Here is a 24995-nt window from a genome sequence, read left to right as displayed (position 1 = left end):
TGAGTTGACCCAAAACGGTGATTTCCTAATTCATTTCGTTATTTTAAAGCAATTTCAGATGATGAAATAAAAAAAAGAGCTGTTTATGATCGCATAGATCCCCAAACCTGGCTCGCGAACGTTTTGGTAAAATTTCTTAAATAGAATGGGCAAAATATTTTTCATAACTCTTCATTTGGCATAAGAAAACTTTGCAGATAGATAAAACGTATTTTAAGTTTTGAATGTGTATAAAAACATAAAAATATAGGTGATTCAAGATGTGTGGCCCACGATTCCCCACAAGCTATGATTTGCAAATTGGTTGCGTTTGTGTTACTTATTGATGTTTCATCAAAAATTTCTTTCCCACGTGAAAGATCATGACAAAACTAAGATCATAAGCGTATGAGCATATTTTTGTTATGCACTTTAGGTTCCCCATCGATGAAATTAGCGGGTGTTTTTTTTAATTATGTAAGTAAATTTTTCTAACTTTTTTTAGCTTGATAAATAAAAGAAGCATATGATGCGTATTTCAGTCAACATCATATAGGAATACATGCTCACGCTTAGCTACGACGATGACAGTTGGTTTGAGATTTTTATCTCAACACACATCTGAAATATTAAAAGTGGCCCACGTTCCCCCATGGCCCACGATACCCCACTCTCCCCTACATATTTAAGATTTTAAAATACCATTTTAACTAACAATGAAAATTTCCAAATGGAAACCAAATTTTGCTTTTAAGAAACTGGTTTTAAAGGCTTCCAAACTTAGAAATCAGTTTTCATAAATTCAAACAATAGACTGATCCAAAGATGATTATGTTGAAAATTAAGGTCAAAGTTCCCCCAGTTTACGGTATTTTTGGGATAATTTTTCTAACGGTGATTAATGAGTATCTTATTATATTTGTAATGTGAAATGTTATTTTCCAAGTACAATTTGTTGACTTTCCAATAAGATTTATAGAAATAGTATCACAAAAATCTGTCACAGGTTTTTTAAGTTTAATAACGTAATTAAAAATATTTTTTTATCAATAGCTCAGAACCATTTTATCGGTGACTTTGATACTGAGGCATTTCCATAAGAAACATAAGATCTCTCATTGAAAAATATTACCAGAATGCACCTATATACTGTGAAATTAAATTTATATGGCTAAAAAAAGTCAATGGAACGTTTGTCATAAGATTTTGCTTGATTTTTGCCTAAGATAAGGGCACCTTGAATAAAGAATCAAGTCTCATTGAACTTTCAAAGTATCGCATTTTTTTAGTCCCACGAAAATGCTTCTAGTTCATCTGCGAATTTACATATGTTTCGTTCTTACTTTTGGAGCATACAAACTTGAAATTATGCGCTGTCAGAAAAAACTGAAGACGGCGATCTACGATTTTTTTTTTCACAAAAAGATATGATGAAAATAAAAAATGGAATCAAGTATCCCCCAAGGTAATGTCCCTCCGAAAAACCGTTCGATTTTAGCACATATGCCAAAATACAATGTGCCAAAATCGAATGTTGCCTGAAACGAACAGGGTCTGCATCACATTTCCACTGAACTTAGATATTCATGTGGTCATCTGTAATCTTCTGATTATTTATTTGCCTTTTCTAATCTGCTATACTGAATTTTGAATTCAAGAATTGTTAATAAAGTGCATACTGAAACAAGCCACCGAAATATAAAATATTTTCAGTTAAGTAGGGACTGGTATTTTATAATAATTAACAATCTTTCATAAGCAGGACAAAAATTGAGAAATAAAATCAATTTGAAAAGCTTCGCGGGTTGCCCAAATATCTTAAGAGACGCATGCGGCATGCAAGCCTTGGGTTGTTCATCCCCGATCTGAGCGATACCTAGGTAAATATATGGATTTTGTTTGCTACAATCGACATTTTCGTCGAGATTAGACTTTAAACTCATCAATAAACGTCGAATAAATAGCATAACAATATATCGCGGCGATAAAACAAAACCAAACATGGACTTTTATGAAAAGGGTGTTTCGGATAACGCAAAAGCTCGAATAAGCGGAGTCCTATTGAGTTTCGTGTTATCTGAGTTTTTGCTTAACTGAGAGGCTCCTTCTTCCGACTTCTTCTGATAAGTGGGGTTTATGTGGAGCACTCTGGATGTATGGGTAAAAGATACATTCTTCCAGAGCATCCGTCATAAGTCTTGGTGAATCTAGTTTTTAAGCTTTTTTTCCTCAGATTTAAGCTTTTTTGCCTTGAGAGCATAGGAGATGAAAGCTCAAATCTGAAGAAAAAAGCTTAAATCTGTCAAAAAAGGGGAAATCTGAGAGATGTGCTCCATACGGTTTGTATAATATTGCCGGGATGTGGTCACGGCGCAACAGTCAGCTTGTTTAGTCACAACGCCTCAGCTCAGCGACAGTCCATAGAACAGTGGGTGTTCTCTAGTGAGTAGCAAGTTGCACATTTAGCAACTGTAAGGACCTTTTTTTTGAGTGATGTAATGCAGCGAGTGTCAAGTGTTTTTCGTTGCGAGTAGGAGTTCATTTTATTTGTAAGCAATTGAACCTACATTTTTTCCGGGATTTTAAGCCCAATGGGTTTATTCATCCCAATATCGAACCTACAACAGAGAAAACCCCGGTTGTACTCCATTTCCCCGAAAACCATTGCCCAGAATGAAAAATCACCAGAACCAATCATCAGAAATCCACTTCCCCAGAATTTTTTTCCCAGAATTTACCAGAATTTTTTTTCCCAAAATGAACCATTTCCCAGAAAAAAAAATTACCAGAATGAACCATTTCCCAGAAAAATTTTCGCCAGAATTGCCATTTCCCAGGAAATTTAGTATATTTATCCAACATGAAATTCAAAATATTAAATTAGATTTTTTCCACAAAAATTGGATTCTCATAATTCTATTCTTTTGCGGCAAAGCCGCAACCAACGAGAATGAAGGGGCCGAGGCGGCACAAAGCCGCCGAAACTCCCAAATCCGAGGTGGCCGCTGACCCGCCGTCGGAAGCGGCGGCCCTAAAACATTGGTCTAGCTCTGCCGGGGCTTCCTGGGTCTGCGTGAAAGCTAGGGGTGATCCCTTATCCCTGTCCGCCATGCGAAAGCGTGAAGGACAAAACGTCTTTCAAGTTCGAACGCGCAGCGTGAGGAATCGGATACTAAAACGGTTTTTAAAGAACCATGGTAAGCATTGAATCAATTAAAGTAGCCAAACCATAAACAAAACACAATATTGGCTCTAAAATAAATTTAGTTGGAAAATTTCAAGTTGTAGATTCATTTAAAAAATCATTTTGAAAAAAATAAATTTCGAATCATATGAAATTTACAAAAATTCATTGGAAAAAAATAAAAATACTATAGGAAAAAATCTGGGATTTGTGCCATTCTGGGAAATGTTCCATTCTGGGGAAAAAAAATCTGAGAAATGGTCCATTCTGCGAAAAAAATTTCTGGTAAATGGTGCATTCTGGGGATTTTTTTTTCTGGGAAATGGTTCATTCTGGGGTTTAATTTCGGGTATTTGTTATTCTGGGAAAAATTCATTCTGGGCAACGGTTTTCGGGTAAATAAGATACAATCGAAAAACCCCTAAAAAAGCACGTGGAATTTGACGTACGAAAAGACCGAGCAGTGTTGCTAGAATAACATTGTAAGTAATCATCAAAGCAAAACAAATAAAAATTGAAAAACTTTGAAAAACCGGCGAATCGAGAGGACAGCCTGAGGAATGCGTGTTGAGAAGACCGCATGAATAGGAAACAGTGAGTTGAGAGGACAGCTTTGGAAAATAAAAGGCGAGTTTAGGGGACAGCTTAAATAATGCGTGTCGAGAGGACCACATGAGCCAAAACAGCGTGTTGAAATGACAGCTGCAGAAAGTAAAAGGCGAGCTGAGAGGACAGCCTTTAAGTATACTTGTTGGGAGGATCGCACGAATAAACAGCGTTTAAAAGAACGCTGTGAGTTGGAAGCACAGCCTGATGAATGAGATTGAAGATGACTCGTTTGGCATTCGAAGAAAGAAAGTAGATAATCGAGGTGTTTCATGATAGTCTTAGGAAAATTGTTGCCACATGTTAATTTTTCCATCACCCTAAGTATTTAAGTAAGTAAGTAATTGAAAAGGCAGATTCTAATGTGACAACGCTGTTTAGGAACATTTCAAGAGAAAACGAGGAACAGGATTATTGGCGCTCTCCCTTTCTTGTAAGTAAGTACATGAAATATGAATACAAAAACCTATACTTTTAGTCGTTAGAATGGTTTACGGGGTTTACGCCTGATTCCTGAAGTTTCGCGTTGTATGTATGCGAGTTTTAGAAAATATCATTGAGGAAATGTTTTTTTCATTTTGTGTGGCCGTCGGGTGGAACAGGTGTGAACGTGTGGGCTTGCGGGTTTGCTCTATCCGCTCTTCAGGCGATGAAGAAGGAAGTCAAATGAAGAACTGAGAGAGGAATTGACGAACTGCGGTAGCTTTTAACTCATTTTTGGTACAGATTCTGCACGGTGCAGATAACAGATTTTTGAAGTTTGGTACAGATTTGTGCAGATTTTTGGTATTTGATGTAATTTATAGCAGTGTGGCTTCAAATAAACCTTGAAATTGATTATGACCTTATAAAATATTTATAGCTTATTAGAGAGATTGGTTTCAGATTCTATATGGTTAAAATACTCGAAAATGTATCTATTACAAACAATGAAGTTGTTAAACTGGAAAAAAAATTGTGTAAATTGCACTGAGTTTTCATATAGTTGATTCAGATTTCTGTCAAAAAAGTACAGATGAAAAAAAATTTTCTTCTCGAAAGTACAGATTTGGATGTGGTAACGCTGCTTTTAACATGCAGTGCCATCTGATTTTGTCTGGCGAAACATTGAGAGTATTTTTGACCGCCATGCCCTGCTCTTCAAGTTGGAATTATGATTAAGCGTGATCTTGCAAATTGTAAGTATAGTTTGAAGGGGTTTTGACCAAAATATTGATTTTTACCATAAGAGCGAAAAAAACCTCCGAATCACTCATCACAAGTGCTATCCAATAGGCTATGAGAAAAAAAAACATATGAGTACAATTAATGGTGAATTTGAGGAAATAGTGCATCCTTAAACTATATCTGTCTATTTATAAAATCATACAACTTTTTTCTTATTTGAAACTTATAGACCAAAATTTATCGCAATTAGTCACAAGTGTAACGAACTCGTAACGTAAATTGTTAATTTTCTAGAAAAGAATTGTATTCTAGAAAATTAAATCAGTTTATGGAAACATGATTTTATCTTTGGGTAGATCTGAAAGCTACTTTCTAGAAAAAAAATTATATTGTGTTGTATCAAATATAAATAACTAAAGATTGTTAAGCTCATCCCAATTTTTTTATCCAACACAATGTCACTCCTTAGTTTCTGAATAAATATGTTTTGGCATGATTGTATTAAATTTTCCATGGAAAAGCTTTTGGGGATACCAGATTCTAAGCCCCACCATACCCTAAACGATACTGTCAGCAATCCGACATCCGTTCTTGAAAGCAAAGGGATATGAGTATATATCCTCGCTTGTTAAACAATATAAAAGTCACCATTATCTCAGATCCTCAAACCATCACCGAGGAACGGATATCCCCTGTTTCAGCTTTTCTTGGACTGAAAATACAAAAGGGGTTGCTAGAATGTTGATGCTGCTGGGACAGAATCAAAACAGGGACGATTTGTCCTCTTCGCTCGAGCATAACGTCGTTGCTCAGTAGCTTATAGATAACAAGAAGAATCACAACCCTTCTTCCCAGTGCTGGACAAATTGCAACGACAAGTTGGGGATAGATGTGCATCTTCAATAGATGTCATACCAACACCGTTGCTGTGTGTTTGCAAAATATCTGCATATTGTACAATGAACGCCCACACTCCAGAACAGATTTAATAATTGTGAATATACTCAACGAATGCAAATTGTTAACATTAGCTACTGTGTAGGTGGACGACCAGTGTAGTCCAGTAGTGTTTTTTTTTCTGAAAAACATATAGTTTGAAGTGTGGGCAATTGGTCTCCTACATGTAGGCTTACATAAAGCATGATTAGAAAAATTTACTATATATGAATACCGTTATACACCAAGAGGTAATTCTTATAATGTCGTTTTCTTCAGAACCATTTAAAATTACATATATTCATCCTAATTTTCATCTACCATCACATTTCAAATAATGCACATCAGTTTGACTTTAGGGAGAAAGAAGTTTGATATAACTGACAAGATATTACTTCTTTGAAGTTAAGATAATGGGCCTTACTTTATAAGTCACGTTGCGTGACACGCCCCGTACTCCTGACAGCTGAAAAAGCTTCGACCAGTACACTTCAATTAAAATGAGCTCCGAGCACCAATCGAGAAAGCTCAAATTCGGTGACTCATGTTACGTGACTTGCTGAATAAGGCCCTTGAATGCAGAAGCTCATCATTGCTAAACATTCATTAACTTCAACCGATATTAATTAAAAAATTTAAGTCAATCATGAACTTCAAGACTTATATTTATTAATTTCTACTAGAATCAATATGAGTTTTTATAGTTCATAGAATTTTTTTGATGATACATCCAGCACTTCAAATTCATAAAAACTAAAAAATTTCAAATGCAATTATTTGGTCTAAAACTGTCCAAAAAATTGATATTTCCTCTGAAAATTATAGTTTTTTATCGTTTACTTGATCGTGAACTAAAAAATATCAACAGTATTTCAATTCCTACTTTTTTTCGATCTCAAGCTTTCGACTAGTGAAGACGTACTTTTGATTCGTTGCAAGTGTGCTCAGTTCGCGAAACAAAAGTGACTGTGCTGTTCGGCCATTACATTCGGGTTATTTTATGGTTCCGTCTGGCCGATTATCCGAAATTCGGTTTTTGTGTACCGGGAACGGGTAACAAGGAATACTAGTGCAGTGAAGACATTTTTTTCCGAATAGTGTTGTGAAGTTTGGAACTTTTCCCCAAGTCGGTGGGTTTTTTTTGTGTCTTTTGTGATAGCTGCATTAGAGAACAAAAGCGGTTATCTTTTATCACCACGTGGTGACCTTGATGGTCATTGCCAAAATTCAGTGCGAGCAAGGGACGGCCGCAAAACAAAACCGTTGGACTGTACCACAACCGTGGAAGACGAGCATCAAAATAAACATTCAAATTAGGTTTTTGTATTTTTTTCATTTTCCCTTTTTTTTCTTCTAACCTTTTTGCCTTTCTTACAGAAAGGTATAGTTATCGGTCGATTTGGGAGATCCTTAATTATGGGTCTTAGATATACCTTTATAGGTACCTATCGAATCAGCTCGACGAGTTCAGACGATGTCAGTGTATTTGTGTGTGCATGTGTGATTTTTAGTAAACATTGTCCACACGTTTTTGCGAAACTGGGAAGTGCAATAAAAATGATTTTCGTCTTAAAAATTTTGTTTTTTTTCCCTCTTCAATGTATAAAAGAAAGAAAAAAAAACAAAATAGTTTGAAAAATAAATTTTCATAGTAATTATCATCAAATCTTCACTCCAAAAAACGTGCCAATTTGGCTTGCTAGCTACAACCAGCAATCACTAAAATCAAGATTATCGTATATATGACGTCATATACACGATAGGCGCGCTCGCTACACGCTACTCGCTACACGATAGGCGCGCTCCACTCCCACTCATGACGTCTTCATGACGACAAAACGAGCGGGAAGAAGGAGTAGGAAAGATTAGTAAATTTGTAATATATTTAATTTCTGTACCAGTTCAGTGTTAACTGAACCGGTTTCAAAAATTTAAGAGCTGAAGCTCTAAATTCGTATTATGATAATACGGTGTTTCATAAAGGGGTACAACCCCAAACTTGTCGTATCAAACCGATGGGTGTAGCGTTAAACACCGCATTTTTCTGCAGCGATGGCTGGCTTCGATACGTCGAATCAAGCGTGAATCTGTTAGATAATTTTGTAGTAAGTTTGAAAAAGGGCGAACGCGCCAAATGTAAACAAACCTAGCAACAAACGAACGTAACATTTCATAAAGGCGAAACTATCAGTTAGCTCGAAAAAAACGCTTTTGAAACTTCGGAACATCTAATCAAATCCTATTTAAAAAAATCGACGCTATCTATTAGCCCTACCCGGATAAAAAAAATCCCATTTTAAATAGGCGTAATTTCGCGTCCAAACGAAAATGCATCAACAAAAAGTTTCACCCAATTTAATTTTATCAACATTTTTTGTACAGACGCGTTAATTTCAAGATGTTGAATTACCTGGACTTTAAAGTATTTCTGATTTTAAACTTAATTTAAAAAAAATCGGGTCCAATAGTGAGTTTCAGAATTCAGATTAAAATCCAAAAATTCAAATGCAATCCAGCGCTAGACGATTTACAAAACAAATTTACAAAACCGACATAATTGACAAAAATGTCAAAATAGTCAATTACTACAAAAATGATATAATGGTTTAAATTTTCTTAAATAACAAAGTGGACATAATTGACAAAATTGATAAAAATTACTAAATAGACAACATTCACAAACTTTTATTATCTTTAAACAAACCTGACAAATTTCGTATTTATGGCAAAAATTTGGCAAAAATTAACCAAAATTGACCAATTTTGAATGGTTTGACAGAAATGATAACATTTACAAAATTGGCAAAACTGGATAGATAAAATGAATATAAATCATATAACTGAAAAAGTTTTCAGGATATGCAAAATTAACAGAATCAATATAGCAAAAAATTAAACAAATTTACAAAACTGACATAATTTACAAAAATTTCAAAATAGTCTTGCCTACTTTTCTTCAATATGCAACCACCCGTAGCTGTAGGCGCGCTGGTCCTATTCACACTTTGGGATGATATTTTATTAATTTTATGGTTTCCATTTTTGCGTGTAGAAGTGACAACAGCGGAGCCATCAATGTAAACAAATCAAATCCACCAGCTTTGACCGATCCATTTTGCCCATTTGATTTCATTTCTTATCAGTATTCATTTTGTAATAAACATGTTCAAAATAGTGTGCTCGTCATCTGGATCGGGGCGAAAGTAATGTATTCAGAACAGATTTGTCCGTCGAGGCAAGAGATAGTTTCCCTGGATGATCTCATGGAAGAGAGTCCCACAACATTACAGCGCGTTGCAGACTTCTCGATGCCTCAAAGGATGACGAAGTTAGGCTGCCACAGCCTGTCCACCATGGCAGTTGACTTCGTGAGTTATTTAACGGTAAGCTCTGTTGACCGGAAATTCGTTTGAAATAAAAGACTAACAAATCCCATGTCGATATTGTTTATTCCAGCGTAGGAAGTGGGGACACCTCCCGGAGAGCCGCGAGCAAGCAATATACAAAATTCTAAGGACACCAATGCGGAAAAAAATGTTCCTTTTTTCCAAACGAATTAGCTGCAAAACTTATTCGAAAAAAAGAACAATCCAACTTCGAAGTCTATTTTTATGGTTCGAGAACAGGTTGCTAATCCGCAAAAATAGTGATCGTGATCGAAATCTTAATGCTAAGGTAACAATAGTGTGCTTGGCTGAAAAAAATTAACCCGTTATGAAGCAACAACACTCTCTTCTCTGTTTTTTTTTCAGCTTTTTAACGATAACTGTGACTACTTTGGCAAACAACACGTACTTCTCAACACTTCTAAAAAAATTATAAATTCTGGCAAACCGCTCTCGTCATCTTGTGTTAAGAGCTTTGATGGAAAATTGACTAAAGTGCAGTTCACCTTATCGACGAACATACACGATCGGTAGCATGGCCTATGGTCTCAACCACCTTTATGCTTTTCTGCTGCATAGTTAATCGTCATCGACAACTAGTTCGTGCCCTACAGTCCGTTAGCAAGTCAAACGTTGTTTTGTTCTCGGGGCGAACTTGATGCCTGCCAGTGTAAAGAAGCTTTTTTGAAGAACAACGAGAGTGGTTTATTTTAAACCTACTGCAAGAAACCATAAGTTAAAAGGTTTTTCTGAAATACAAAACCCTGTTATTACGGAGAATACTGATTCAAATGTTTGGCATGTGACAAAGGATATCCTAGGCTTAAAATCAGCGTTGTGCTAAAGGTAACTCTAGGAACTCAACCAAGTCTGCGTAGGGCCGACTTATGTGACCTAACCAGAGTATTCCACTAAATTCAGCAGTTGGATTCGCGCTTCATCCAGCGTGAATGACCGCTGCAACGGATCGGATATTCAAAAGTGCATCTCGGGATAGCGCTTTGCGAATGGAAACACTAGCGTATGTGCGTTTTGTGCTTTTAAATTTCATTTTTTTTTTGCAAGACAACATCATTGACTGTTACCAAAGGCTAATGTCTGCTACATCAATTCATCAATTTTACCATGTGAACTATAATCAGTATTATTGTTTTTAAGGAAATTCAATTTGAAATCTTCGATCAATTGTGGAAGACAAAAAATGTATTACATTGAGCAATAAAAGGTGGAATATACTTAGAACATCTTCAAAACGCACAGGCTGCTGGAAGTTTAACTTAAAGAAAAAAAAACTATGCAATCTTTACCAGGATGCCATGGTAGAGCTTTCATCATATAGAGCTATGACAAAACAATTCACCAGAGAATTAAGTCATTGTCATCATGTTATCAGAACAGGCCTCTCATTTCCTGTGATTATCAGTTGATGCCTTTAATCTCTAAAACTCAAATGCTTATCAAGGAGTGTAACGTTTTGAAATTAATACAATCAATCCTTTAGTCAGCCCACAAATGCTTTCTTGATCTTAAAATGTCAAGCCCCATGCAGACATGGCTTGGTTGAACAGTTTACTTTCAATCATAATTTTTTTTAACTTGTAATGCGCGATGTTATTATTTATGTGACGTTATATCACCGCTACACAGACTCTATGTTAGAATCATGGATACTCTTTTCTCGCTGTCTTCACTCCATAGGTCCAGAGCAAATGTTGATTATTTGAAACACATGGTTGGAAACCTTTTTTGCCTTTCTTTCAGAAAGGTATAGTTATCGGTCGATTTGGGAGATCATTAATTATGGGTCTTAGATATACCTTTATAGGTACCTATCGAATCAGCTCGACGAGTTCAGACGATGTCAGTGTATTTGTATGTATTGGTGTGATTTTTTATAAACTTTGTCACTACGTTTTTGCGAAACTGGGAAGTACAATAAAAATGATTTTTGTCTTAAAAAATTTGATTTTTTTCCCTCTTCAATGTATAAAAGAAAGAAAAAAAAACAAAAAAGTTTGAAAAATAAATTTTCATAGTAATAATCATCAAATCATCACACCAAAAAACGTGTCAATTTAGCTGGCTGGCCACAACAAGCAATCACTAAAATCAAGATTATCGTATATATGACGTCAAATTATATGTGACGTCATAGATACGCGCTTGCTATCGAAAAGTATGGACCTGTCGATGTGTGAAAGGGGGAACAGACAGGCTTCACTCCCTCTCAGGTTTGATGTCATGGTGACAGAAACCGTATGGGAGGAAGACGCCAGTTCATATTTTCCCGGCCAATGATTGAATTTTTTTCATTTTAATGGTTCAGTTTACACCGAACCATTTCAAAAATTTCGGAACCGAAGCTCCGAATTATAAATTATAAAATGGTTTTTTATATTGTAATCTGTAATTAAAAAATCATGTTTCTAATTGATTTTGAATATATATTTAACTGATCATTGGACTCTATGTTAGAATCATTGATACTCTGTTCTTGCTGTCTTCACTACAACGTTTGATCCCAGAGCAAACGTTAAATTATTTGAAATTCATGGTTAGATACCTTTTTTTACATTGTAATCTTCAATTTTATATTCATGTTCTTGATCGATTTGAAAATATATTTTACCGATCATTGGACTCTGTGTTAGAATCATTGATACTCTATTATCGCTGTCTTCACTCCATAGGTTACCCAGAGAAATCGTTGAATTCTTTGAAACATATGGCTGGGGACCTTTTTTTTATATTGTAATCTGTAATTAAAAAATCATGTTTCTAATTGATTTTGAATATATATTTAACTGATCATTGGACTCTATGTTAGAATCATTGATACTCTGTTCTTGCTCTCTTCACTACAACGTTTGATCCCAGAGCAAACGTTGAATTATTTGAAACACATGGTTAGATACCTTTTTTTACATTGTAATCTTCAATTTTATATTCATGTTCTTGATCGATTTGAAAATATATTTTACCGATCATTGGACTCTGTGTTAGAATCATTGATACTGTATTATCGCTGTCTTCACTCCATAGGTTACCCAGAGAAATCGTTGTCCAATGTAATTAAAAAAATCATGTTTCTAATTGATTTTGAATATATATTTAACTGATCATTGGACTCTATGTTAGAATCATTGATACTCTGTTCTTGCTGTCTTCACTACAACGTTTGATCCCAGAGCAAACGTTGAATTATTTGAAATTCATGGTTAGATACCTTTTTGCCTTTCTTACAGAAAGGTATAGTTATCGGTCGATTTGGGAGATCCTTAATTATGGGTCTTAGATATACCTTTATAGGTACCTATCGAATCAGCTCGACGAGTTCAGACGATGTCAGTGTATTTGTGTGTGCATGTGTGATTTTTAGTAAACATTGTCCACACGTTTTTGCGAAACTGGGAAGTGCAATAAAAATGATTTTCGTCTTAAAAATTTTGTTTTTTTTCCCTCTTCAATGTATAAAAGAAAGAAAAAAAAACAAAATAGTTTGAAAAATAAATTTTCATAGTAATTATCATCAAATCTTCACTCCAAAAAACGTGCCAATTTGGCTTGCTAGCTACAACCAGCAATCACTAAAATCAAGATTATCGTATATATGACGTCATATACACGATAGGCGCGCTCGCTACACGCTACTCGCTACACGATAGGCGCGCTCCACTCCCACTCATGACGTCTTCATGACGACAAAACGAGCGGGAAGAAGGAGTAGGAAAGATTAGTAAATTTGTAATATATTTAATTTCTGTACCAGTTCAGTGTTAACTGAACCGGTTTCAAAAATTTAAGAGCTGAAGCTCTAAATTCGTATTATGATAATACGGTGTTTCATAAAGGGGTACAACCCCAAACTTGTCGTATCAAACCGATGGGTGTAGCGTTAAACACCGCATTTTTCTGCAGCGATGGCTGGCTTCGATACGTCGAATCAAGCGTGAATCTGTTAGATAATTTTGTAGTAAGTTTGAAAAAGGGCGAACGCGCCAAATGTAAACAAACCTAGCAACAAACGAACGTAACATTTCATAAAGGCGAAACTATCAGTTAGCTCGAAAAAAACGCTTTTGAAACTTCGGAACATCTAATCAAATCCTATTTAAAAAAATCGACGCTATCTATTAGCCCTACCCGGATAAAAAAAATCCCATTTTAAATAGGCGTAATTTCGCGTCCAAACGAAAATGCATCAACAAAAAGTTTCACCCAATTTAATTTTATCAACATTTTTTGTACAGACGCGTTAATTTCAAGATGTTGAATTACCTGGACTTTAAAGTATTTCTGATTTTAAACTTAATTTAAAAAAAATCGGGTCCAATAGTGAGTTTCAGAATTCAGATTAAAATCCAAAAATTCAAATGCAATCCAGCGCTAGACGATTTACAAAACAAATTTACAAAACCGACATAATTGACAAAAATGTCAAAATAGTCAATTACTACAAAAATGATATAATGGTTTAAATTTTCTTAAATAACAAAGTGGACATAATTGACAAAATTGATAAAAATTACTAAATAGACAACATTCACAAACTTTTATTATCTTTAAACAAACCTGACAAATTTCGTATTTATGGCAAAAATTTGGCAAAAATTAACCAAAATTGACCAATTTTGAATGGTTTGACAGAAATGATAACATTTACAAAATTGGCAAAACTGGATAGATAAAATGAATATAAATCATATAACTGAAAAAGTTTTCAGGATATGCAAAATTAACAGAATCAATATAGCAAAAAATTAAACAAATTTACAAAACTGACATAATTTACAAAAATTTCAAAATAGTCTTGCCTACTTTTCTTCAATATGCAACCACCCGTAGCTGTAGGCGCGCTGGTCCTATTCACACTTTGGGATGATATTTTATTAATTTTATGGTTTCCATTTTTGCGTGTAGAAGTGACAACAGCGGAGCCATCAATGTAAACAAATCAAATCCACCAGCTTTGACCGATCCATTTTGCCCATTTGATTTCATTTCTTATCAGTATTCATTTTGTAATAAACATGTTCAAAATAGTGTGCTCGTCATCTGGATCGGGGCGAAAGTAATGTATTCAGAACAGATTTGTCCGTCGAGGCAAGAGATAGTTTCCCTGGATGATCTCATGGAAGAGAGTCCCACAACATTACAGCGCGTTGCAGACTTCTCGATGCCTCAAAGGATGACGAAGTTAGGCTGCCACAGCCTGTCCACCATGGCAGTTGACTTCGTGAGTTATTTAACGGTAAGCTCTGTTGACCGGAAATTCGTTTGAAATAAAAGACTAACAAATCCCATGTCGATATTGTTTATTCCAGCGTAGGAAGTGGGGACACCTCCCGGAGAGCCGCGAGCAAGCAATATACAAAATTCTAAGGACACCAATGCGGAAAAAAATGTTCCTTTTTTCCAAACGAATTAGCTGCAAAACTTATTCGAAAAAAAGAACAATCCAACTTCGAAGTCTATTTTTATGGTTCGAGAACAGGTTGCTAATCCGCAAAAATAGTGATCGTGATCGAAATCTTAATGCTAAGGTAACAATAGTGTGCTTGGCTGAAAAAAATTAACCCGTTATGAAGCAACAACACTCTCTTCTCTGTTTTTTTTTCAGCTTTTTAACGATAACTGTGACTACTTTGGCAAACAACACGTACTTCTCAACACTTCTAAAAAAATTATAAATTCTGGCAAACCGCTCTCGTCATCTTGTGTTAAGAGCTTTGATGGAAAATTGACTAAAGTGCAGTTCACCTTATCGACGAACATACACGATCGGTAGCATGGCCTATGGTCTCAACCACCTTTATGCTTTTCTGCTGCATAGTTAATCGTCATCGACAACTAGTTCGTGCCCTACAGTCCGTTAGCAAGTCAAACGTTGTTTTGTTCTCGGGGCGAACTTGATGCCTGCCAGTGTAAAGAAGCTTTTTTGAAGAACAACGAGAGTGGTTTATTTTAAACCTACTGCAAGAAACCATAAGTTAAAAGGTTTTTCTGAAATACAAAACCCTGTTATTACGGAGAATACTGATTCAAATGTTTGGCATGTGACAAAGGATATCCTAGGCTTAAAATCAGCGTTGTGCTAAAGGTAACTCTAGGAACTCAACCAAGTCTGCGTAGGGCCGACTTATGTGACCTAACCAGAGTATTCCACTAAATTCAGCAGTTGGATTCGCGCTTCATCCAGCGTGAATGACCGCTGCAACGGATCGGATATTCAAAAGTGCATCTCGGGATAGCGCTTTGCGAATGGAAACACTAGCGTATGTGCGTTTTGTGCTTTTAAATTTCATTTTTTTTTTGCAAGACAACATCATTGACTGTTACCAAAGGCTAATGTCTGCTACATCAATTCATCAATTTTACCATGTGAACTATAATCAGTATTATTGTTTTTAAGGAAATTCAATTTGAAATCTTCGATCAATTGTGGAAGACAAAAAATGTATTACATTGAGCAATAAAAGGTGGAATATACTTAGAACATCTTCAAAACGCACAGGCTGCTGGAAGTTTAACTTAAAGAAAAAAAAACTATGCAATCTTTACCAGGATGCCATGGTAGAGCTTTCATCATATAGAGCTATGACAAAACAATTCACCAGAGAATTAAGTCATTGTCATCATGTTATCAGAACAGGCCTCTCATTTCCTGTGATTATCAGTTGATGCCTTTAATCTCTAAAACTCAAATGCTTATCAAGGAGTGTAACGTTTTGAAATTAATACAATCAATCCTTTAGTCAGCCCACAAATGCTTTCTTGATCTTAAAATGTCAAGCCCCATGCAGACATGGCTTGGTTGAACAGTTTACTTTCAATCATAATTTTTTTTAACTTGTAATGCGCGATGTTATTATTTATGTGACGTTATATCACCGCTACACAGACTCTATGTTAGAATCATGGATACTCTTTTCTCGCTGTCTTCACTCCATAGGTCCAGAGCAAATGTTGATTATTTGAAACACATGGTTGGAAACCTTTTTTGCCTTTCTTTCAGAAAGGTATAGTTATCGGTCGATTTGGGAGATCATTAATTATGGGTCTTAGATATACCTTTATAGGTACCTATCGAATCAGCTCGACGAGTTCAGACGATGTCAGTGTATTTGTATGTATTGGTGTGATTTTTTATAAACTTTGTCACTACGTTTTTGCGAAACTGGGAAGTACAATAAAAATGATTTTTGTCTTAAAAAATTTGATTTTTTTCCCTCTTCAATGTATAAAAGAAAGAAAAAAAAACAAAAAAGTTTGAAAAATAAATTTTCATAGTAATAATCATCAAATCATCACACCAAAAAACGTGTCAATTTAGCTGGCTGGCCACAACAAGCAATCACTAAAATCAAGATTATCGTATATATGACGTCAAATTATATGTGACGTCATAGATACGCGCTTGCTATCGAAAAGTATGGACCTGTCGATGTGTGAAAGGGGGAACAGACAGGCTTCACTCCCTCTCAGGTTTGATGTCATGGTGACAGAAACCGTATGGGAGGAAGACGCCAGTTCATATTTTCCCGGCCAATGATTGAATTTTTTTCATTTTAATGGTTCAGTTTACACCGAACCATTTCAAAAATTTCGGAACCGAAGCTCCGAATTATAAATTATAAAATGGTTTTTTATATTGTAATCTGTAATTAAAAAATCATGTTTCTAATTGATTTTGAATATATATTTAACTGATCATTGGACTCTATGTTAGAATCATTGATACTCTGTTCTTGCTGTCTTCACTACAACGTTTGATCCCAGAGCAAACGTTAAATTATTTGAAATTCATGGTTAGATACCTTTTTTTACATTGTAATCTTCAATTTTATATTCATGTTCTTGATCGATTTGAAAATATATTTTACCGATCATTGGACTCTGTGTTAGAATCATTGATACTCTATTATCGCTGTCTTCACTCCATAGGTTACCCAGAGAAATCGTTGAATTCTTTGAAACATATGGCTGGGGACCTTTTTTTTATATTGTAATCTGTAATTAAAAAATCATGTTTCTAATTGATTTTGAATATATATTTAACTGATCATTGGACTCTATGTTAGAATCATTGATACTCTGTTCTTGCTCTCTTCACTACAACGTTTGATCCCAGAGCAAACGTTGAATTATTTGAAACACATGGTTAGATACCTTTTTTTACATTGTAATCTTCAATTTTATATTCATGTTCTTGATCGATTTGAAAATATATTTTACCGATCATTGGACTCTGTGTTAGAATCATTGATACTGTATTATCGCTGTCTTCACTCCATAGGTTACCCAGAGAAATCGTTGTCCAATGTAATTAAAAAAATCATGTTTCTAATTGATTTTGAATATATATTTAACTGATCATTGGACTCTATGTTAGAATCATTGATACTCTGTTCTTGCTGTCTTCACTACAACGTTTGATCCCAGAGCAAACGTTGAATTATTTGAAATTCATGGTTAGATACCTTTTTTTACATTGTAATCTTCAATTTTATATTCATGTTCTTGATCGATTTGAAGATATATTTTACCGATCATTGGACTCTGTGTTAGAATCATTCATACTCTATTATCGCTGTCTTCACTCCATAGGTTACCCAGAGAAATCAGAATTCTTTGAAACATATGGCTGGGGACCTTTTTTTTATATTGTAATCTGTAATTAAAAAATCATGTTTCTAATTGATTTTGAATATATATTTAACTGATCATAGGACTCTGTGTTAGAATCATTGATACTCCGTTCTTTCTGTGTACACTCCATAGGTTATCCAAAGCGAACGAAAAATTAACTCGCTATGTGCTTTCAGTTCAACAACACAAAGGAGGAAAATGATAACTCAAGTTTAAGTTCTTAGAATCGAACAACGTTTTGAATGTTGGTCAAACTTAATTTTGGGTACTAAAAAAGGAGCGTGTGAGAAGTGGGTTTTTGTTTGGCATTTTATGTCTAGAAAAAAATATTTTCAACCGCTTTTTCGTTGAAAGGTGAGTGAATACGATTACAATTCCAAAATTCGAGTGGAAAGAGTAATTTTTTGGAAAATATAAAGTAGTGAGAATAATATTCACGGTTGATAATACACAGTGGGACAAGTGCGAATAATACAGGAGGTAAGTGCAAACGCATATTTTAGCTATGAAACATCGACCTTGCAAAAATTTATTTCTTGTAAACGGGGCTTCGATTGTCCCCTGTCATCAGGGGTGGAGGAGGGCGCTGTTAGAAACTGGTCAAGTGAAAATTATGTTTACAGCGACTTTTAATTTCAACTCCTATGTGGAGTTGATTTGTATCATTTTCAATTTCAATTTTCTCATAACATAGCGGGTTCTTGACGACAAACTCTTTATTGAAACAATCCTAACATTCGGAAGTAAATGAAAATCTTTAATTCTTTTTCAATCAACCAATATATTTATTCTTGAAATTTGTTCTGACTAATTTTTTAATTTGTTTTATCATGATTGTTTGGAGCTATCTGTTTTTATGTTCCGACATCAAATATTCAAATTAAAAGCCAACTATGTTGTTTTTTAAAATTTTCAAAAAGCCAACAAAACGAGGCGAAACAAAAAGAGGTGTGGAAGTAATTCTTCTAGAAAACAATGTGTGTTTGAAGATTCAGAATTTAGATTCAGTACATATGTTGATTCAAAATTAGATTAATATTTATGATTGATATACAGAATTGTAATTCTGAATTTAGATCTAGATTTCACACAAGCTTAGATGCATGGATAGATGGATAGATTCAGAATAATGTCGATTTTGTTTTCTGGAAATGTTTGCTTATTTTATTTTATTAACAGTGGATTGTAGCCTTTCTTACAGTCTATAAGTTATATTTGGATACACATGATACAAAGTAATAATATAATGATAGATTTATAAATTCTGAGTAATGATTTAAGTATTTCGAACGTAGTAAATCCTAAATGAATTTAAGAAATTAGGATTCAAATTTTTTTATAGGACAAACTATTTTTTAAATAATTATAATTTTCACTTAAATAATAACATAATTGTAAACAAATTGAAAAATTTTGAATGATTGAATTCTGGAATATCTTGTATTATCCCGTTTCTATGACATTATGATCTTATATCTTTAAAGTAGAAGAGCCCTAAAAATGAAGAGTATATTTGAATAATATTGTAAAATATTTTTCAAAAATGTTGCGAAAAAGATACGATTCCGAATAACGGATGTTTATAGCGACTATTAATTTCAACTCCTATGTGGAGTCGATGTGTATCATTTTCAATTTCAATTTTCTCGTAACAAAGCGGGTCCTTGACGATAAACTCTGTATTGTAATCCCAACATTCGGAAGTAAGGGAAAATCTTTAATTCTTTTACAATCAACTAATATATTTATTCTTTGAATTTGTACTGACGAATATTTTGATTCTTTTTATCATGAATGTTAGGAGCTATTTGTTTTATATTCCAACCTTAAATATCGGAAGTGCTGATTAGCTGAGTGATAAACTCTTCATTTAAAAAAGACATTAAATATCTAAATAAAAAGCTGACTATTTTGTTTTTTATAATTTTCAAAAGCCAAAAAATGAGGCGAAACAAAAGGAGGTGATGAAGTAATTCTTCTTGAAAACAATGTGTGTTTGCAGATACAGAATTTGGATTCAGTACATTGATTCATAATTAGATTAATATTTATGATTTTTATACAGAATTGAAATTCTGAATTTAGATCTAGATTTAACACAAACTTAGATTCAGATTTCAGATTCATTGAAATTTAGGTTCGGGATTGAGAACATCGATTTAGGTTCATAATTTAGTATTAGAATTTAAATTGAAAATTCTATTTCAGAACTCAGATTCAGATTCATAATCCAGATTCAGAATAATGTCGATTTTGTTTTCTGGAAATGTTTGCTTATTTTAACACTTTGAAACGGATCCAGAATCCAAACACAGAATTCATATTCAGAATAAAACTCACTATTCATACATATTTACTATTCAGATTTGGAGTTAAAAATTCTGCATCTAAATAAAATTCAAATCAGATGCAGACTGACAATCCAGAATCACAGTTTAAATTCAAAAATCATCATTTTGTCCCATATTCAAATGCATGATTCAAATTCCGATTTTAGATTTGAAATTCATATTCATGAATTCAATTTCAGGTTTTAATGAATATAATATATATTAATAAATTTCAGGTTCTAGATTCAGAGTGTTCATTTTCTCAAACTAAGACATCCTAATCAGATTTAGAATAAGAATCTAAATTTATGAATGATATATTACAAGGTCATGAGTATTTCAGACTACAGATTCTGTTTTCATTCCTTTTTGTCCAATAGAATTCCAATTCCAATTTGTCTAATTCAAGTGATTGGTTTCGATTTCTAAATCTAATAAGATTCATTGGAAATTTCAATACGCGTGTTTAATTACAAGTAAAGAAGCTTTCGCTTGAGGGAATAGAGAAGCTACTTTGTACGGCTCGCAAGTCCAAATCTAACTTTGCAGTCCGGATTTATAATGTTTCGGACAGATATCATGCTCGCGTAAGTCGGCAATGTTGCGGGCAGTAAACTGATAATGTACAGTGATCACTTACGCAATATGTTGTCTTATTATGAGTACACATGTGAATGGTATATTACGTCGGGGTGAATGATGCACGTTTACTCCTGTGCTAACTGTATGAACGTAGCCTGTCACTATTACTCCTTCCCTTAGTCTGTGCGAACTATGCTTCCGGTGGTTGGTGGCAACAGTATCAGCTGAGGCTGTGTTTTGGGGCCGATGACCTCGCAGTCAGATTGTTTTGTTGTGGGGTCAGCTGAATTTTATTTTCAATCTTTGTCAAGCCTTTATTCTTAGCTACTCAAAATTCAGTCTGGCAACCGAACTCAATATAAATTTGGTTTTCTAATGTATTGCATACAGAGCGGTGGAAAGTATGACCCTCCCGAAAACTTCTAAACTGATCAAATGAAATTATTTAAGAAGTTGATTTTGTTTCCAAAATAGCTAGCCAAAACTTGTAAGTAATTATTTGGTGTCAGAGGGATGAAAGTGCATTCGAGCCTTCATTACAAGCGAATCAGGATTCAGTGGTAATATTTTATGAGCTGAATAATATTGAAATAATTCCATTTTTTACGTGTGGCTTCAACAATATGTAACCATTATATCTTGTGTGAGCTCTCATTAAGTCGTATGAAACAAAATGTAAACAAAAAGTTTTATAACGATATAATACAAAAACTGATATTAACTAGGCGCACTCATTCACATTTTGAATATTTGTAACCTGGACAACATATTCTATATGTAAAATACAAATCTTAAAGTTCTTTTGATAACTGTTGAAGCAGTTTTTTTTATGAATTTTCAAGAAGTTTCATACGACGTAATGGAAGCTCAGGCGAGATATGCATGAACACTATTGTATATTGTTGTTTTGAAACAACATTCTCGCGTGAGCTTTCATCATGAAACGTGAGCTTTCATCATGAAACGCTTATAAATTTTGAGGAGTATATTTGAAACCTCAATTTTATTCATTCACCTACAACCCTTTATGAAAATTTAATTTTTCGAATAAAAATTATGTTCATCTGATTCTGGCGCCTCAATTGGTTTCTATTTTAAAATAGTATTGTAAAAAAAAAATTTTGTTTTGTTTTGATTATAGTCGTTTTAACATCTTTATGACATTCGAGACTTATTTCAACGATGCAGTTGGCGGAAAGTCATTGAAAAGCTTATCCGGTACAACTCTGATCGATGTTTACTCTTGGGCTTGAACACACGGACATCGGCTCAGGAAGCAACTGATATGCCAACTGAGCTATGTATATCATAAGCCATGAACAAATTCTATTGACATTATCGATTGATATCTAATATTTGGTTAAAATAAGACCTTCAGAGCCAAAGGGGTGTAAATTTCGAAATTATTTTTTTAAATTTTGTTCCGATCAACAATCAACAAATTACGAATGCTTTATTTTTGATTATTTAATTAAATTTATTTAAAGTTATGATTGAATTTTTATGAACAAATTAAAATTGGAAACTTTTACAAATTTTTGATTTCAGCTTTAAAACATGTCTCGCACCAAAAAATATTCGTCGCAATACAAAGCGGACAAACGTCGTTTACACGATAAGCAAAAGAAAATTAAAAAACTCGCTTCCGTTATACATGATCAAAGAATGAAACCAGATGTCAGTTTTTCTAATAAACCAAACGCAACAATTTTGAAAGATATACAAACAAATCAAAATTGTTACAGTGAAGAATATCGACAGAGAGAAACCTTGAATCATACAGAAGCAATTGATGATGATGCTTATCCTATTGTAAACGATGATCAATCATATAAAGATCAAGAACAACAAAGAAACCAGTTTCTACTTCAGAGGAAAAGAAAAGATATTGAAATATCTTCGATCAATCGAGAAAAAAATGCTAAAAGGATGCGAAAAATAAGAGCAGATATGAACTATTACGAAAATGAAAAAAAAATGAACAGATTTCGTATGCGTAAGACAAGGAATGAAAACATGGAATACTATGCAAGAGAGAAGAATAACATTTTATGTAGATTAGCAGAAAAACGTTTAACAAACATAAACGTCCAAGCTGCGTCGAATCATTCAAATTTCTTGAATATGCGTTTACAAAGAAGCAATGAATCGTATCATGATAATGAAATTGCACGCAACAGATTATTACGACGGGAGCAAAGAATGAATGAATTCATAGCTCATCGAGACAGATACTACAACCTTCTAATTCGTTCGAATGATATTCGATCGAAATCAATAAGGGAATTCATTGAGAATAGAAAGCAGATGCCCAGTTATGTATGCGCAAGCTGCGAGGGTTCATTTTTCTTTAAGAGTGTTCAAAAAATTTCTCAACAGATAATTGATAAAATTATGAAAAACGAAAACATTCAAAATACTTGCGATTCACGCACTTTGAATTATTATTTTCAAAATTCTTGTAATTATCTTTGCAAAACTTGCATTAAATATGTAAGAGAACGTAAAATTCCTAAGCTTGCTACAAGTTGGGGCTTAAAATTACCGCCGGTTCCTGAATGCATTACAAGACTTAATGATATTGAAGAAAGAATAGTTTCTCCTTATGTTGCTTTCCAAAAGGTTGTTCTCATGTCAAAACGTGCTTGTAATCCACAGCTTGGAATGAAAGGGAGTGCAATTCATGTGCCTAGTAGTGTGCCCCTTATGGTTTCGTCTTTGCCAAGACAACTAAATAATCTTGATGTTATTCCTATACCGGTGGAGTTCAAACGACATATGGGTCACTCTTCCACATATATTAGTGGATTGGTCCGTGCGTCATATGTATCAGAAGCTCTTGATTATTTGAAAAATACTGAATTATACAAAAAACATGACATACAAGTTTCTTCTCATGATATGAGAATTTTCACGGAAGAAATCAATCGGAACAATGTCATAAATTTAGATGACAGTGAAAATCAAGTTGCTAAAAGCGACGAAGGTAATATTAGGGATAATCAACCCTGTTCTGGATTAGAACAAGAAGTGAATTCTAATTTACAATTAGACGGTTTAGAGGTCGATGATGAATTTTATGAACATTTGGTAGATGATGATGATGAATGTTTACTTTTCGACTTCAATCAACAAACGGCACAACATGCCACTATTGTTATGGCTCCAGGACAAAATCACTGGCCTGTTTCAGTTCACATTCAACCAGATGTTGAATGTTTTTGTTTTCCAAAAATTTTCGCTGGAAAAAAAAGGCAAATACTTAACAAAAATATTACAAGATCTGATTTAATTAAATGGGAAGTTCGCTGCCACACAGTAAAAATTTCGGCATTCAGAATTTTATATTTGGCCAAAATCAAATTAGAATCAGAAGTTCTTAGTTCAACTACACTTACACTAAAAAAGAAATCTAATGCTAAAGGTGTTACAGTTGAGGAAGCATTGAATCCCCAGTTTATTACAGAGCTTAGGCAGCATAATGATGGGTTGAATTTTTTAAAGCACATCAGATGTTCTCCAAGTTTTTGGAGCTCGAAGAAAAAGAATCTCTTTGCGATGTTGCGGCAGTGCGGAAAACCTATGTTTTTCTTAACCGTGTCTGCAGTTGAAAATAAATGGCCTGAATTGATACAAGGTTTGGTATTGAAGACTACAGGGAAACAAATTTCGTTATTGCAAGCTCTTAACCTTCCGGAACAACAAAAACACGATCTTATCAAAGAAAATCCTGTTTACTCAGCATTGTACTATGATTTTAAAATTACTGAGCTAATAAAACTAATGAAACAAAGCTCAGGCCCATTCCAACCGTATAAAATAACAGACTTTTACCGAAGGCGCGAATTTCAAATGAGGGGATCTCCCCACGATCATATGTTACTGTTCATTGAAGATGCACCTTGTCTAGATTTAAATGATGAAGATAGTATAAAAGCTTTTGAAAAATTTGCAGATACATTTATCACATGTCAGTATGACGCTGATAATCCACTTTGTAAATATTTGCGTCACAAGCACACTGATACATGTTCAAAAGGACGAAGTAATAAAAACACATGTAGATTTAATTTTCCAAAATTTGTTCTATCAGAAACTAAAATTTTAAAACCATTGCCCAAGAACGAAATTACTGCAGCGGTTAAGAGAAATCTACAGAAAATAAAAGAAACGATG

The 24995-nt window shown here is 34.1% G+C and overlaps 3 protein-coding genes across 9 annotated transcripts in view; 2 read left to right on the top strand and 1 right to left on the bottom strand.

Moving 5' to 3' along the window:
- LOC129757752 (protein eva-1) overlaps positions 1-24995 on the bottom strand; it is a 672047-nt gene that overhangs the window by 593263 nt on the left and 53789 nt on the right. The window lies entirely within an intron of this gene.
- Positions 8964-10052, top strand: LOC129757754 (uncharacterized). Its single transcript, XM_055755054.1, has 3 exons — positions 8964-9255; positions 9329-9547; positions 9625-10052. The coding sequence occupies exons 1-3, from the start codon at positions 9079-9081 to the stop codon at positions 9790-9792; spliced, it is 564 nt and encodes a 187-aa protein (XP_055611029.1). The 5' UTR covers positions 8964-9078; the 3' UTR covers positions 9793-10052.
- LOC129757753 (uncharacterized) lies at positions 14218-15306 on the top strand. The gene is made up of 3 exons (XM_055755053.1): positions 14218-14509; positions 14583-14801; positions 14879-15306. The coding sequence occupies exons 1-3, from the start codon at positions 14333-14335 to the stop codon at positions 15044-15046; spliced, it is 564 nt and encodes a 187-aa protein (XP_055611028.1). The 5' UTR covers positions 14218-14332; the 3' UTR covers positions 15047-15306.

The sequence above is a fragment of the Uranotaenia lowii genome, chromosome 3 (assembly GCF_029784155.1).
Source record: "Uranotaenia lowii strain MFRU-FL chromosome 3, ASM2978415v1, whole genome shotgun sequence".
NCBI lineage: Eukaryota > Metazoa > Arthropoda > Insecta > Diptera > Culicidae > Uranotaenia > Uranotaenia lowii.
The sequence above is the reverse complement of the archived record's forward strand: the minus strand, read 5'-3'. Positions and strand labels throughout refer to the sequence as shown.